The sequence below is a fragment of the Trichosurus vulpecula genome, chromosome 9 (assembly GCF_011100635.1).
Source record: "Trichosurus vulpecula isolate mTriVul1 chromosome 9, mTriVul1.pri, whole genome shotgun sequence".
Lineage (NCBI taxonomy): Eukaryota > Metazoa > Chordata > Mammalia > Diprotodontia > Phalangeridae > Trichosurus > Trichosurus vulpecula.
In genome coordinates this window covers 82,807,749-82,824,802 of record NC_050581.1, presented here as the reverse complement: position 1 = coordinate 82,824,802, position 17,054 = coordinate 82,807,749, and the positions used below count along the sequence as shown (strand labels likewise).

Sequence of the window (17,054 nt, the reverse complement as noted above, 5' to 3'; positions counted from 1 at the left end):
GATATATTCCCTCTTGAACATGGTAACTTACGACTGTCCTGCCATGCTCAGAACTCAGAGGTAAATTCAAACTTAGCAGTTTCTAACAATAAGTCAAGTCAATGAGCATTTATTAATTTCTAACTAGTTGACAGGCACAGTGCTAGGTGCTGGTGATATACAAAAAGAAAAGCAAGCATATGTAGCCTTTCTTTTATAACTGTTTCATCTTGACCTTTGAAATACTGCTCCTTCAAAGCCCAGCTCAGGTGTCAACTCCTCCAAGGCACTTGCTGAGACGCCCTAGCTGGAAGTGAACTCTCCCTCCTGAAATTATCTTCAAGTGTGTTCATTTCTCCCTTGATTTTATCACATTCTACTTTGTGCCATGTTATATATATATATCATATTCCCACCTCGCCGCCTTATTAGATTTAGATTCCTGAGGGCAATCATTGCCCTAAGTGAACAATCAAATGATAATAACATAAATATTGAATTTAGAGTAAAAAAACTTAAGATTTACTCTCAGCTCAGACACTTAGCAGTCATGTGACCTTGGCCAGGGTCCTTAGCTTCTCTAATCTTTAATTTCACCTTCTGTACAACGGGGAAAATAACATTCATACTTCCTTAGGAGGGTTGTAAAGAAAGCATTATATAAAATGTAAAGGTGTTGAGGCGTAGTGAGGTTAGATCACTCTGCTCTGTCCCTCATCAGTTTGACATTCCTCTTGGGAATCCCTCTCTTCTTTCAAGGCTTAACAGGAATTCCTCTCCCCACATGAGACTTTTCCAGATCCTCCCAGTTGGAAGCTCTTCAAGCAGAGTAGAGGACCAGTCGCTTGTGGTATGTTATAGCAGGGGCTCTTAACTCCAATTCAAATGGGACCCAATGACCTCTGAATATTCCTTCCAGTGCTCAGATTTGATAATTCTGTGATGTGTGTGAGAGCTATCATTATCTCAGTCTTCTCATCTTTTTCAGAGAGATTCAGATAGAATCAGTCCTGGGACAGTACATTCTCCTGCTCTCATTCCTTTGTATTCAGAGTTCTACAGACAGTTACAGAGGTTGGTTTAAAAAAATATATCTACAACTAGGCGGCACAGTGGATAGAGCACTGGACCTGGGGTCAAGAAGATCCATCTCTTCTTCCAACACTTAGTAGCTGTACAAGCCTAGGGAAGGCACTTAACTTCTCTCTGCCCTGTTTTCCTCATCTGTAAAATGGAATAATAATAATACCTACCTCCCAGGGTTGTTACAAGCATAAAATGAGAATTTTTGTAAAATGTTTCACAGATTTTAAAAGCAGTATATAAATGCTAATTATTATTATTATTAATCTCCTTTTATAGTTGAATAAAAGTATAAGAATGTAAGTTTATCTTTTCTGGGCTCCCAGAAAGCATCCTTAGCACCCTTCCTGTAACAGACAGGACAGTAATATGTACCCCATTCTCATTTCCACATGGTTGTAATCTTATTCAGGCCTCTATATATAGAAAAATTTTCATTCCATGTAACTTAGAGATTGAATATTTGATATGGCAGGAGATATTAAAATATTTCCCTTAAGTTTTCAGAATCAATGTTAAATCCAGGCAATTGTGGGCAGCAGTTTTTTCCATGATGACAGTCCCATACCATGCATTGGTTGAACTCTTCAAGCTCTTTTGAGGTCTGTATCTGTACAACAGCAATTTGTCATTTTTTAGTCCATGAAAGATAGATAGTTTCTTGTTAATGTCACTCTAGGCAGCACATCAAGTCTTCCTAGGTATCCTTTCTTACAGCCACTATTTCCTTGCATAACCTTAATGGATCACTAAGTCCAGGACCCTTACGGAGAACTCTTCTGTAGTTTCCAAAGGCAAAGACCAGGTCTTGAACTGCCATCATAAGCCCTTTCCCTTCCACCAAAAACAAATCTCCATGACTTAGCATTTGTTCAACACTTCTTGGCTGATAGATTGTTGGTTGAGCTCATGCCGGCATCACCCATGAAAGGTCTTCTGAATCTGCTTTTGAATCTTAGCTGTTTCATAGGCTCCATCTGGAAGTAAAAGGCACATTCAGTTCCATTTGACATATCTCCATTGCCAACCACGATTCCTGGCGCATAAGAGACACTTCCTAACTTTGGTGGAATTATCAAAGAAACAAAGCCTATTTCTACAAAATGCCTTTAAAATGGAAGGAAAGAAAGGTAGTGTGCCATAATGGGTAGAAAGGGGCCTCAAGAAGCCCTGGGTTCAAATCCTGCCTCCACATTTTGACTGCATAACCTTGGACAAGTCACTTAAACTCTGAGTGCCTCGAAGGCAGCAACTTGCTGAGTAGGTGCTGATCTACATTGATGCAAGGAATTTCCTTACTGAGGAGTGCTCTAAACTAATAAAATCACAGTTCCAGATTTTTCTCCTTCCTCCCCTCCCCAAAAGTAAGGGAAAATAGATTTGCTATGATGCTTTACAATGATTTGTGCCAGAAAATTAAGTTGTACCATACCCCTTATAGTCATTGAGAGTAAAGAATTGAATCAATCAATAAACATTTATTAAGAAACTACCATGTTATAAGCACTATGCTAGGTTTTGGAGATACAAGGACAGTAACAAATAGTCCGTCCCTTCAAAGGAGCTTATATCTATCAAGACAAGCAATGTGAACAAATGTAAATAGAGATAAAATATATGCCAAGTCAATACAAGGTAATTTCTGGAGTGATAGGAGGCACTGGCCGCTGGGGTAATCAAATTAGGCTTCCTAGAAGAAGTGGGGTGCTTGAACTGAGCTTTGAAAGAGATGAAGGCATGGAGATGGAAGATGAAATCTTATTTGTGAAGGACAGTAAGTAGACCAGGTTAGCCCAACCAGAGTGTGTAATCAATATAGTAAGAGAAGTTGAAACCATTTGGAGAAGGGGTTCTAAATGCCAAACAGAGGAGTCTGTATTTTGTTCTAGAGAAAACCAGGAGGCACCATAGCTTCTTGAGCAGGGGAGATGGCATGATCAGATCTGTGCTTTGAGATGATTATTTTGGCATGTACGAGGAAGATGGAATGGAGAGGTGAGAGAGCTGAGACAGAGAGGCCAATCAGGAGGCTATTGCAACAGTCCAGGTGAGATGGCAAGGGGTTTGAATTTTGGTGGTGACCATGTGAGTGGTACTGAGAAGGAGATAGGTGATGCAATGATCAAACTGATGAGGCCTGACAACAGATTAGACATGGGAGCAGGTGGGGCAGGGGTTGAGAGTAAAGAGTCAAGATTATTATGAATTTGTGAACCTGGGTGACCAAAAAGATGGTGATACACTTCTGAGAAATAGGGAAGTTGGGAGAAAGGACAGGTTTTTGGGCAAAGAAAAATTTTGTTTTGGACATGTTGAGTTTGAGATCACTTTCAAATGGTTGAAAATGTCCTGTAGGCATTGGTGATACAGGAGTAGAGCTCAAGAGAGAGAGACAGACAGGAAGGCTAGATATATACATATGGTCATCACCTCCATAGAAATAATTAAACGTATGACTTCCTTAAGAATGGAATAATTGTCTTTGGTTACCTCTTAAAAGGAAATAGTTGTGCGTGTTGGCCATGATCAGGGGAGAGACAGGTATGTGTTGAAATACTGTAGCACAAAATGGTATTATCCTCTTAAGAGTCTCCAGCTTAACTATTTAGTCCACAGTTGAAGTTAGAGGATGCTTTGGACTCATGTAAATACTAATAATGAAAACAAAAGTAAGTATGATACCCGTTTATTCATGAAAATTGAGTTCCTTTGGTTCTGAGTATCTGTAAGGGGCAAGGACTTATAAGACAAAGGCAACCAACTAGAGTAGGAAGCCCTAGATTTGTTATAAGAGAGCCAGGATATGAATCCTGCCTCTGCTGCTTACAAGGGTGTGACCTTGGACAAGCCTGTCCTCTGGACTTTAGTTTAATTTTCTGTAAGATGAAAGAATTGGACTAGATCAGGATTTCTTAGCCTTTTTAAGTCATAGATCCCCTTTGTCAGTCTGAAGCCTAGGGATACCTCAGAATAATCTTTTTTTAAAAAACAAATTGAAGGAAATGCTAAATTTCAGTTAGAGGTTAATGAATTTATTTTTAGTTTCTCATCCAAGTTCATGGACTCCATGAAATCTATTGACAAACTAGATCTGTGGATCTCAAGTTAAGAATCCTTGGACTAAATGTTCTGCCAGGTCACTTCCAGTTCTGACGTTTTGTGGGATTTTATGAAAAGAATGTGGCAAAAACCTGTCTTGGTTTTGCTCACTGAGAGAAAACAGAATTCAGTAAAGGACAGTTGCTTCCAAATTCTCAGTCAACCCAGTTTTGATACTCCTTAGCTGTGTGACCAAGTCACTTAAACTCTCTTGTCTCAGTTTTCTTATCTTAACAATAGGTATAATTTATATATGTATGTATAGATATATGTATCTATACATACATACATACAATTCCTGCCCCACAGAGTTGTGTGAAAAGCACATGGTAAATCTTAAAGCACTATAGAAATGTGACTGGTTACTTCTTCCACCAAAATAATTGTCTGATGATTCATTGCGGTTGTAGAGGTGACCCTGTATTCCAGAGGCTATGCCAGTACAGGGCAAGGAGGTCCTACTAAGGTAGGAAGTCTTCCCATAGAAAATTGCTGATGAACTGTGTCTGTTGCCTTAGAACCAGGCTGGCTAAGTTCGGAGAGGCTCTTCATGAGATTGACCACATGATGATAAAATTTGGGGCACAGAATCTCTTGAAAACTAGCTACAAGGCATAAAGGGGTTGCAACCTGTGTTGATAGAAGGAGTGATACCCACACTAATGAAATTATGACTCCTTAAAGTACTGAAGTGTTATTATGGAGGACAGAAACATATCATCTGTCATGGGCACAGAGAAACCAAGCTATGGTCCATATTTAGGACACAGACATTCCTCTTAGAGGAAGTGTGTTTGTGTGTGTGTGTGTGTGTGTGTTCAGTTCACTGTGTGCACATGCCATTCTAATTAAAACATGGCAACAGCAACACTGGTGATGTTACAAATGTGCAACTCCCTAGGACCAAGAAGAGAACTGTGGGAAAAGAGCCCATTGCCTAAGTAATGAAAAGGGTGCCAGCAGAGCCAAGTTTCCAATTCTTAGAAATTTTACATCTCTGTCTAAAGTGCAGCCTAAGATAATTAAAACAGATGTGAGCTGGCATTGCTCTGGGATGCCTGAGACACATTTGTTGTGGGAATGAATCGAAAAAAATCCATTCTAAGACAAGTTGGGGATGGCAACTATGAGTTTCATCTTATGAGGAAATATCATTATAGGATTTAAATCTGGGGAAAAAAGACTTTACTAATCTTCTGATCCCATCCTCTAATTTTACAGGTGAGGAAATTGAGGGCCAGAGAGGAAAAATTGCTTGCCCAAATAATTTGCAGAGCTAGAATTTGAACCAAGATCCTCTGATCTGAAAATTGGTGCTTTTCTCCTGTGTACTATAATCGTTTAGAAGTTACTGTCTCTTTCTCTGTCCTCTCCCACTGTCCATTCATCCTCATATTTGTATTTCAGTGGATCTGTGATCACATCTGTGAGAGTTCTTCTGGTGGTACAAATCACAACACACAACACACTTCCAATCCTGTGTGATTCTTGTCCATGCTGTGTCATAAATCCTCCCTGAGTAATGTTAAGGGTCCTTGTATATATAGAAAACCTTTCTGGTTCTAACAAGTTGATGGTCTGAATGGACTCAGGCATTTGACTTAGAAGTGATTCCCACATTGGTAACTAGTCATTTCTATTCTATTGAGGTATATTCAGTTTTGTTTTATGTGAAATGGATGATTGCCATGCCCAATGCCTTCCAACTCTCCTCTTAAAGTAATTATAATACATAGCTATGAGGGTTCTATATTGTCTATAAGCCTCTCTCACTTACTGATCTTACATTATATTTTCCAATGTATTTTTCACTGCCCTTCACCATAATCACCTTCACATTCAATTCAGTGAATATCAAGGTTTGGAAGCTTTTATCTAATTATTCCTAAAATCTGCCATTTCATCTTCTGCCATACATAAATACTGGCACATAAGCTACAAATATCTTCATGGTTTCTTTTTGTTAACGTTCATCATACATTCTCCAAGGCAAGATGACCAATTATAACATTATTTCTTGTTACTTTTGGGCTCATAATGAAACAACATCCACGAACTCCTTTATTCAGCTAAGAACTTGTGGGCTTTGTGTCTACTTAGCCTCATCTTATTTAGGCTTCTAGTTTCCTTTATAATGAGAATGTCAATATTGATGTGTTTCATTTCTTCTAGTAGCATATCAATTTTGTCATCGTTTGCACATTTAGAATACCCAGTTAACTTGTAGATTTCCATATATAAAGAATTAATTACCTAATGGTCAACCTATTAGTGGTATAATTGTCCATACTTAGCTAGGCTTTCACCATTACAATACATCAACATTCATTTATTAGTCACCTACAAAATTCCAGGAGGCAGCTAGGTGGTGCAGTGGATAGAGGTCCAGGACTGGAGTCAGGAAAACTCATCTTTGTGAGTTCAAATCTGGCCTCAGACACTTAATAGCTGTGTGACCCCGGGCAAGTTACATAACCCTCTTTACCTCAGTTTCCTCATCTATTAAATGGGCTAGAGAAGGATATGACAAACCACTCCAGTATCTTTGCCAAGAAAGCCCCAAAATGAGATCATGAAGAGTCAAACACAACTGAAAAAAAGTTCCAGGCATTGAACCAAGTACTTGGGGTACAAATGCAGAAAATAACCTCTGCCCTCAAAGAGCTTATCAGGAGAAACAACATGTTTATGTTTATATACATACAAAATATATGCAGATGTAATACCAGCTTCATTGACCTTCCCACAGAGACTATGGCTACTGTTACTCTGCCTTTAAGAAGGTAGAGAATCTTGGGTTACTCATAGTTAACTGTGATAGCAGAAGGAATCTCTATTAGACTACTAAGTTTGAACTGCTAGTTTCCTGAAGAAGATGGATAGTTAACTGTCAATTGTGAGAAGATTGTGTTAGCTGCCATCATGTGAAAAACTAAGACTAAGAGTGTTAACTGTCATCTTTAGAGAGATCTGGACGAGGGAATTAACTGCCACGTATGAGAATCCAGGTTGTGAAGGGCTTTAAAAGCCAAATGGAAGAGTTATCTGTGATCATAAAAGTAATAGGGTGCCATTGGAATTCATCAAATAGGGGAATGGCTTTATGAAAATCATTTTACACCTGTGGGGAGAGACTTGAGGCAGAGACACCAGTTAGATTGTTGTAGTAGTCTGTGAAAGGTGATGAGGGAATGAACTAGGGGGTAGAGTAAATGTGAGTAGAAAATGTGAGGAGAGAAAAAGAAATGGATATGAAGGATGTTGTTGAGGTAGAAACAGTTATAATATAAACATATTTTAAAAATTTTGGATAGAAAGCTAATTTTTGTAATGTTCTTGAGTTATACATGTTCAATTCTAACCTCAAAACTGACACATACAATGCCTTGGCAGATGTACCATTTGCGACAAATTTGCCAATACTGCACCTTGTGTACTGAGCTGTAGTAGCAGGCAATGCTAGCTGAAAATATGCTACAAATAACAAACTGAATTTTCTACAGAACATCTAGGGGCAAATCCTTTCAAAAACTAAAAGGATAAATTTACTGGCGACGATTTAGGTATTCTCAGGTGAGAATCACATAATACATCAGAGCAGAAAGTCACATAATATAGCTGTGTAGGTGATAAAGAGACAAAGCATTAATATGTATATATGTGCATATATGTAATGTATACTTATTATTATATATAATCATTGCCTAGTGACTTCTTACCATTCTTTAAAAACCCACTTCAATATATTATTATATATTATTATTTATAATATAATATGAACATATTATATTTTTTATCAGATCTGTCTCTTTGTTGGTGTGGGAAGTAGGGTATTCCCAATGTGGAAATTCTCTCTACCAATACAACTTATTTGTAAATCATAGCCTTAGGGTGTTGTCTTGGAGAATTGGAAGATTAAGTGACTTGCCCTCAGTCACAAGCTAATGTGTGTTCAAAGGTAAGACTTGAACCCAGATTTTTTCTGACTCTTAAGGATGGCTCCTTATCTACTGTGCTATGTTGCATCATGATTTTTGATTACATCTGTCATTATAAACTAGGGTGGTTATGATAAGTGGACAGCTACCTTCCTGGTATGATTTAATCAGTAAGTAGTACTAGAAGACCTATTCATCCTGAGAGACTTTCCCTACTAGCCTGCCTAAATATGTCTTTCTCCATTTTACTTTATTTTTTCCCAGTTTCCAGAAACCCTTAACTTTCAACCATGTACACTATTGGCAGATCTCATTGTGTCACACCCCCAGATAGAGTTGCTCTTGGCCTTCAGAGCACCAAAGGTACCGGTTAACCCTGTACTTCAGCAGATAAAAGGGCATTTTCTGTCCACATAGCCCAACTTTTTATCTGGGTTCCCTGAAAGACATTTAGAAGTCCCATTGTAAATTCTGTATACAGACTGCTAGTCCATTATATCCCTGTGGACTGCAGGACTTTCAGAGAATATTAGGATACAACCTGACTCTCTCCCCTTCAAAATCATGCCCTGTGTTGCTCATTCTAGGTACCAGCAGAGCTTCTATGGGGTCAATCTTTCCAGCCTCCGTGGTGCAGCCTTGGATGAATACTTCAGACAGCCAATTGTAGTAAGTGTATTCTCTCTTTATGGGGCTTGGCATCTTTACCAGAACAACTTTGGTAGTTGGACATGGAAAGGAAAATCGTGTTTCCATTTGTTCTAGCCCTGTTTTTCTAATTATTCAAGACAACTGACCTATCTTGATAATGCTGTACATGTACTCTTCCTTAGACAATGCCTATAAATAGAGAGACATATTAAAGGACACTAATAATAGCTCAGAGGCTATTTCAGAGCTTTAACATCATACAATTTAGTCCTTACATTCAGTGTCATTACACTACATATGGGCCATCCATATATCTCTGGAGAAAATAGTATTGGTTGAAACCAGACATCCCTTCTTTCCTCTTAGTCCAGGCTTATAGTTGTAGTTCTCAAAGAGCAGCTTTGCTCACTGTTCCCTATGTGGGAAATGCTCTTTCTTCCTTTCTTGCCTAGTAAATTCCTGTCTTTCTTTTAAAACCCAGTTCAAATGTTACCTCCTCCAGGAAAATATTTCTGATTTCCCCATCACTCTCAGACATGACCTTTGCCCCCTGAAGCCTCATATAACAATCTATTTTGCAGCTCTCTAATACATTTTATTGTGTAATTTGGTTATTTGTATATGTGTCATAGGTCATAGAATTTACAGCTGAAAGATACAGTAGGGGTGATCTTGCCCAACTGTGTAACTTTTTAAAATATCTTATATCTTTTTTTGCAGTACAGTTATTTCAGATAAAATTTCCTCCTTCCTCAGTTCTGTCCTCTTAAAATTGAATTCTCCCTTGCAATAAAGAAAAAACCATCAAGCCAAACACAATGCCTATAAATACCACATTCTGCCATACTAGTTCCTCTCCTTTGCTTTATTATTGGTTCTCTGATACTATTATTCCAACACCCTAACTGTACAGATGGGGAAACTGAGTCTTAGAAAAAGTGACTTACTCAAGGTCACACGGGTAGTAAGTAGGACTGCTTGGGTTGGAACAATGACCTATGCCTCCAAATCATTGTACCATGGCACATACTAAATTGTAAGCTCCAAGATAGCAAGAGCTAAATATGTCTACTCTAAATTTGCACTTTCCTTACTAGCTACCACAATGCTCAACACATAATGTGTACTTATTCATTGTTTTGATATGAAGTGAGGTCAAGTATTACCTTGAGGAAGAAATAGGATTGACATTGATTAATTCATCCATTGAACAAGTATTTATTAAGAACTGTGTTCCTGGCAGGAATATGAAGAATGGAATGAGTTGAAGGACATAGAAAGTAGTGACAAAAAGACCAGTAAGGAGGATATTGCTCCAAGCTAGTCAGGTGAGCAGCTTTAATGCTGTTCTAAAGGTTGAGATCCTATTGCAATAAAATGAGAGGAAAGAGGGTAATAAGAAAGTTGAGGCATCTAGACTAAGCAAGGTTTTTAAAAGATTTATGAGTGAAGGTGAAGAGAGAGATGTGACAAGAGCAGAATGGGAAAGAAAGGATTTTACAAAGGTGGAAACCTGAAAATATTTGTTAACAGATAGGAGAAATATTGTTTGAAAAGTTCAAAGATGTTGAAGGTGTTTTAGGGGTCCACAGTGGGTAAGGGGTAAGCCATGAGTCAATCAGGTTAGAGTGGTCCTGTGGAGAGAAAGGGGTAAAAGAAGAACATCTGGAGGAGAAACCTCATTGACAGTGGACATCAGTTCACTAAACTTTTGCACCTCCCCAATATGTAGCACGGAAACCTGGAGTCAAGAGCCCCAGGCCTATGACTTCAGTCAAATTGCTGAAGGACATTTGAGGAGAAACATTCCAAATACCACCATTCCAAATTTCATCGGAAACTGTGGGCCATTTCACAAATCCTTTATTGGTCAAGTCCTGCCAGACCAATCAACCCCCTATGGTATTCACTCCTCAATTCCAGTAATTTTTCACTTTATCTTTGAAGCCCAGGAGTCTGGCACAGTGACTTAATAACAGTAGTCACTCAACTCCAAAAGGCTCATGATGAAAAATGCTATCCACATCCAGAGAAAGAATTAAGGAGTCTGCAGATCGAAGCATACTATTTGCTCTCTCTTTTTTGTTTTGTTTTGTTTATTCTTTCTCATGGCTCATTCCATTGGTTATAATTCTTCTTTACAACATGACTAATGTGAGAATATGTATAATATGAATGTATATATAGAGCCTATATCAGATTGCATGCTGTCTTGGGGAGGGGGAGGAGAGGGAGGGAGAGAAAATTTAAAACTTAAACACTTGTGGAACTGAATGTTGTAAACTAAAACTAAATACATACATTTAAAAAAAATAGGAGTCACTTAACAAATAACTGTTGAATTGGACAGGATCTCATGGTCATATACTCTCATCAGTGCCAAATGCTAATAATTTCTTTCAGCAATCTAAGACCATATGATATCACCAACATCAGAGAAATTCCTGATGTAGCCCCAACTAGCTGGTTCCATCAGCCAGAGCTGATAAGTCCCAGCTTTGCCTCATAGATGGCCACTCTTCCTCTACCATATAGACTTGCTGTCTTGCTCTCTCTTAGTCTCTGGAATTGCCTAGTAGGCATAGCTGGTTTCCTTCCTAACAGACAGAGCCCCAGAGCATTTCCTTACAGGCATCAGAAAGGGAATCCTACTACTGATAGCTCAGCGTTTATGCTCTTCCATCTCTCCTTTGATTTCTTCTCTTTTATCAAGAATTCAGTCAACAAGAATTAATTAAGCACCTACTGTGTGTGCTAGGTAGGCACTGCACTAGGCACTGAGAATACAAATATAATCAATGAAATGATCCTGACTCCCTTATAGTCTTCCTTCCCTTGTCCCACTGCACTCTATGTCTCTTTTTTTAGCATCTGCTTTTAAAACTTCGAGTTCCAAATTCTCTCCCCTCCTACCTCCCCACCCACTCTCCCTAAGAAGGCAAGCAATTCAACACAGGCCACACATGTATCATTAAGCAAAACACTCCCATAAATAGTCATGTTGTGAAACACTAACTATATTTCCCTCCATCCTATCCTGTCCCCCTTTATTCAGTTTTCTCTCTTGACACTGTCCTTTTTCAAAAGTGTTTGCTTTTGATTACCTCTTCCCCCTATCTGCCCTCCCTTCTATTGTCCCCCTTTTTTATCCCCTTCCCCCTACTTTCATGTGGGGTAAAATACCCAATTGAGTGTGTATGTTATTCCCTCCTCAATTCAAATCCGATGAGAGCAAGATTCACTCATTCCCTCTCACCTGCCCCCTCTTCCCTTGCAACAGAACTGCTTTTTCTTGCCACTTTTATGTGAGATAATTTACCCCATTCTATCTCTCCCTTTCTCCCTCTCTCAATATATTCCTCTCTCATCCCTTAATTTGATTCTATTTTTTAAGATATCCTCCCTTCATATTCAATTCACCCTGTGCCCTCTGTCTATATATATATATATGTATGTATGTATGTATATTCCCTTCAGCTACCCTAATACTGAGGTCTCATGAATTATACACATCATCTTTCCATGTAGGGATGTAAACAAACATTTCAACTCTAGTAAGTCCCTTATAATTTCTCTTTCCTATTTACCTTTTCGTGCTTCTCTTGATTCTTATGTTTGAAAGTCAAATTTTCTATTAGCTCTGGTCTTTTCACTGAGAAAGCTTGAAAGTCCTCCATTTTATTGAAAGTCCATATTTTGCCTTGGAGCATTATACTCAGTTTTGCCCAGTAGGTGATTCTTTCTTTTAATCCTAGCTCCATTGACCTCTGGAATATCATATTCCAAGCCCTTTGATCCCTTAAGGTAGAAGTTGCTAGATCTTGTATTATCCTGATTGCATTTCCACAATACTCAAATTGTTTCTTTCTGGCTGCTTGCAGTATTTTCTCCTTGACCTGGGAGCTCTGGAATTTGGCTACAATATTCCTAGGAGTTCTCTTTTTGGGACCTTTTTCAGGAGGTGATTGTTGGATTCTTTCCATTTCTATTTTACCCTCTGGCTCTAGAATATCAGGACAGCTCTCCTGGATAATTTCTTGAAAGATGATGTCTAGGCTCTTTTTTTGATCATGGCTTTCAGGTAGTCCAATAATTTTTAAATTATCTCTCCTGGATCTATTTTCCAGGTCAGTGGTTTTTCCAGTGAGATATTTCACATTGTCTTCCATTTTTTCATTCCTTTGGTTCTGTTTTATAATATCTTGTTTTCTTATAAAGTCACTAGCTTCCACTTGTTTGAATCTAATTTTTTTCTATGTAGGAATGTAAACAAAACAGTTCAACTTTAGTAAGTCCCTTATGATTTCTCTTTCTTGTTTACCTTTTCATGCTTCTCTTGATTCTTGTGTTTGAAAGTCAAATTTTCTATTCAGCTCTGGTCTTTTCACTGAGAAAGCTTGAAAGTCCTCTATTTTATTGAAAATCCATATTTTGCCTTGGAGCATTATACTCAGTTTTGCCCGGTAGGTGATTCTTGGTTTTAATCCTAGCTCCATTGACCTCTGGAATATCGTATTCCAAGCCCTTCGGTCCCTTAATGTGGAAGCTGCCAGATCCTGTGTTATCCTGATTGTTTTTCGACAATATTCAAATTGTTTCTTTCTGGCTGCTTGCAATATTTTCTCCTTGACCTGGGAGCTCTGGAATTTGGCAACAATGTTCCTAGGACTTTTCTTTTTGGGATCTATTTGAGGAGGCAATCTGTGGATTCTTTCAATTTCTATTTTACCCTCTGGCTCTAGAATATCAGGGCAGCTCTTCTTGATAATTTCTTGAAAGATGCTATCTAGGCTCTTTTTTTGGTCATGACTTTCAGGTAGTCCAGTAATTTTTAAATTCTCTCTCCTGGATCTAGTGGTTTTTCCAGTGAGATAGTTCACATTGTCTTCTATTTTTTCATTCCTTTGGTTCTGTTTTATAATATCTTAATTTCTTATAAAGTCACTAGCTTCTGCTTGCTCCAGTCTAATTTTTAAGGTAGTATTTTCTTCAGTGGTCTTTTGGACCTCCTTTTCCATTTGGCTAATTCTGCCTTTCAAGGCATTCTTCTCCTCATTGGCTTTTTGGAGCTCTTTTGCCATTTGAGTTAGTCTATTTTTAAGGTGTTATTTTCTTCAGTATTTTTTGGGTCTCCTTTAGCAAGTCATTGACTTGTTTTTCATGATTTTCTTGCATCACTCTCATTGCTCTTCCCAGTTTTTCCTCTGCTTCTCTTACTTGCTTTTCCAAATCCTTTTGGAGCTCTTCCATGGCCTGAGACCAATTCATATTTTTTTTTGGAGGATTTTGATGTAGGCTCTTTGACTTTGTTGACTTCTTCTGGCTGTTTGTTTTGATCTTCTTTGTCAGCAAAAAAAGATTCCAAAGTCTGATTCTGAATCTGGGTCCGTTTTCACTGCCTGTTCATGTTCCCAGCCAACTACTTGACCCTTGAGCTTTTTGTAAAGGTATGACTGCTTGTAGAGTAGAGAGTATTTTGTTCCAAGCTTTAGGAGCCTTGTGCTGCTGTTTTCAGAGCTACTTCTACACAGCAAGCTCTGCCACACTAGCACTCCTCCTCCCCCAAGAACTGCCAACCTGGACCATGGCTCAGATCCAAGCAGGTTCTGCGCTGCTGCTCTGATCCGCCACTTAATTCCTCCCACCTGGTGGGCCTGGGACTGGAAGCAACTGCAGCTGGAAGCGATGGGTTGGGGCCCACCACGCACTCCTTTCACTCCGTTCTAGCAGTTTTATCCACTAACCTTCTCTGTTGTCTTTGGCATTTGTGGGTTGAGAAGTCTGGTAACTGCCACAGCTCACTGATTCAGGGTGCTGTGCCTGTTCCACCCAGCTCCCAGTCTGGTTGGTCCTGGCGCAGCCCATGCTGGGCTCTGTTCCGCTCCACTCCCAGCTCCATGTGATAGACCCTTCCCCGCTACCGTCCAGGCTTTCCTGGGCTGGAGCCCTGCTTCCCTCTGTTATTTTGTGGGTTCTGCAGCTCTAGAATTTGTTCAGAGCCATTTTTATATGTATTTGGAGGGACCTGAGGGAGAACTCATGTAAGTCCCTGCTTTCCACCCACCACACCCTATCTCACCTCTATAAACTCATGCTGCCCAGGGCCTCCAGATGTGATAGTACACCCAGACCTCTGCCCTTCCTGGACAGAATCCCCTGCTCTGGCCCTTTCCCAAACTACCCTCCCAACCCACAATTAAAACTTACACCTTATTTCTTCAGGGAAGACCCTTCTCTTTTCCAGGGAACTAATAGATAACTTATGTTAAAATACTAATAGCTGATAATGGGTGCTAATGGATTTAGGTATTATCTCTCATGCAACATTTGTTTCAAGTCCTTTACAAATATAAAATCCTTATTGTTCACTTAGGTATGGCCTTCTAGGGGCATGCCTTAGTTAAATTTAACAAGCAGTTTTTAAGAGCGAGATATTAGGACAAAGTGAGGTGGCTATTAGGGATGAAGAAGGGGGCTTTTCAGTGCTTCCAAAACTCTAGTACACAGATAGCTATCTATTTCATCTGTTTTACCTATATGGGGTTTACCAGTCATTGGTCACCCAGTAGAAACTGATTAGATTGGAAACTGAACCACAGTCCAACCAGCATAAATGACAAAATGCCGGTTCTGTGATCCAAGTCGATTCACCAAGTATTTATTAAGCATGCCCTTTGTACAAGGCTCTAGGGGTAGAGAAATGAAGTGAAAACATCTCAGGCCTCTAGGAACTTATATTATATTGCAGTAGAAATGACGGCCACAAGCTTGAATTACCAGTTCAAGTCATCAGACTTTATAGCCTTTTATTGAAAAAATAAAGGAAAACAACTTTCAGATCTTTGTTTTAGACTTAGAATGCCTTTAGACTTATGAATGTCTCTCACATTTTGCTTAACATAAAACAAGACCCATTGAACTTCACCAGGATTTCCCTGGTCAGTTTCCTGACTTTGTCTCATTAAACTACTCACACTCAACACTTTATAATTCCAATCTGGTTTCCTTGGCTTCAGGGATATGGCCATGCCAGTTGGGAAAAATGAGGAAACAGAAAATTCTGTTGGGCAATTTATGACTGCTTTTGTCTGCCACCACATTCACACAGCTCACACCACTAGGATATTTGGAGAAAAAAAGTGTTTGGAGAAAAAAATGATTTAGGAGAACAGGATAACTGAAATAATGAATTTATCTTCCTTTTCCTATAGAGTATAAAAAGGGGGATCTGGAAGAATTCTTAGGTTTGCTGTGGCCTAGTATGAAGAAAAAGTTATAGGAATTTAGTCTTATTATTGTTAATATTCTTGCTATTATTGGTCATTGCTCACATCCATATAACACTTCGGAGTTTACAGAGAATTTTTTCACAACCATCCTGTAAGGTATAGATAGTGCAAGTATTATCCTTATTTTACATATAAGGAAACTGAAACTTGACTTATTACTTTCCCATAACTGTTAATTCTCATAAATTCTACCCCCAAAATTTATTACAACTAATTTTTTCTCTTTCCTAATATGATTACCTCTCTTGTACAAGAATACAAACTTTTTTCACCTTATTGCTCCAGTTCAATTTCTGAACTGATTTCATATTCCTCCCCTTCTCATATTCTTCCTTCCATCTAAACTGGCCTATTTGCTGTTCTCCATGTATAACATTCCACCTTTTGCCTCTGTGAATATGCACAGGCTGACCCTTATGCCAGAAAGGCCATCTATCCCTTATCACCTCTACCTCTTATAATCTCCTGGCCTCCTTTCAAGGCTCAGCTCAAATGCTGTCTCCTACACAGGCACTTTCTGAGCCACCCTCCTCCCATATTGTGCATGTTCTCTCCCCTGAAATTACTTCATATTGCCTTTGCATTTATTTTGCATTTACTTAACTTGTGTGCACATTGTTTTTGCCAATTACAATGTAAGCTCATTGAGGGATGTGACTGTTTTATTTTTGTCCTTTTATGCCCAGTAACTAGCATAGCACCTGGTATACAGTAGGCACCCAATAAATCCTTACTGAATTGAATTGACCAACACCTGAAAAAAATGTATCTGTTTCAAGAAAATCGGGAAACTATCCAAGTCTGTCCATCCCATTCCCCTCCTGCTTTTTAATTCTGGGCCTAGCTCATTGTCTGCTTACAGTATTTCTCCAAGATACACACACGCACACACACACACACTCATGGATGAGCTCTGTGACCTATCTTGAACTTAGCTTGCATAATTCTTGGAAAACAGACCAAAGACTTGCTAGAACTATACACAAAGCTTTTCCAAAATGGTACAGCCTACCAG

At 38.9% G+C, this 17,054-nt stretch overlaps 1 protein-coding gene across 1 annotated transcript in view; it reads left to right on the top strand.

Annotated features, from left to right (window-relative positions):
• The window catches only part of LOC118831371 (histone-arginine methyltransferase CARM1-like), a 263,918-nt gene that overhangs the window by 235,444 nt on the left and 11,420 nt on the right, over positions 1–17,054 (top strand). The window contains exon 8 of the mRNA XM_036738690.1: positions 8,687–8,768. Within this exon, the coding sequence (XP_036594585.1) occupies positions 8,687–8,768 (82 nt within the window). The remainder of the gene's footprint in view (positions 1–8,686; positions 8,769–17,054) is intronic.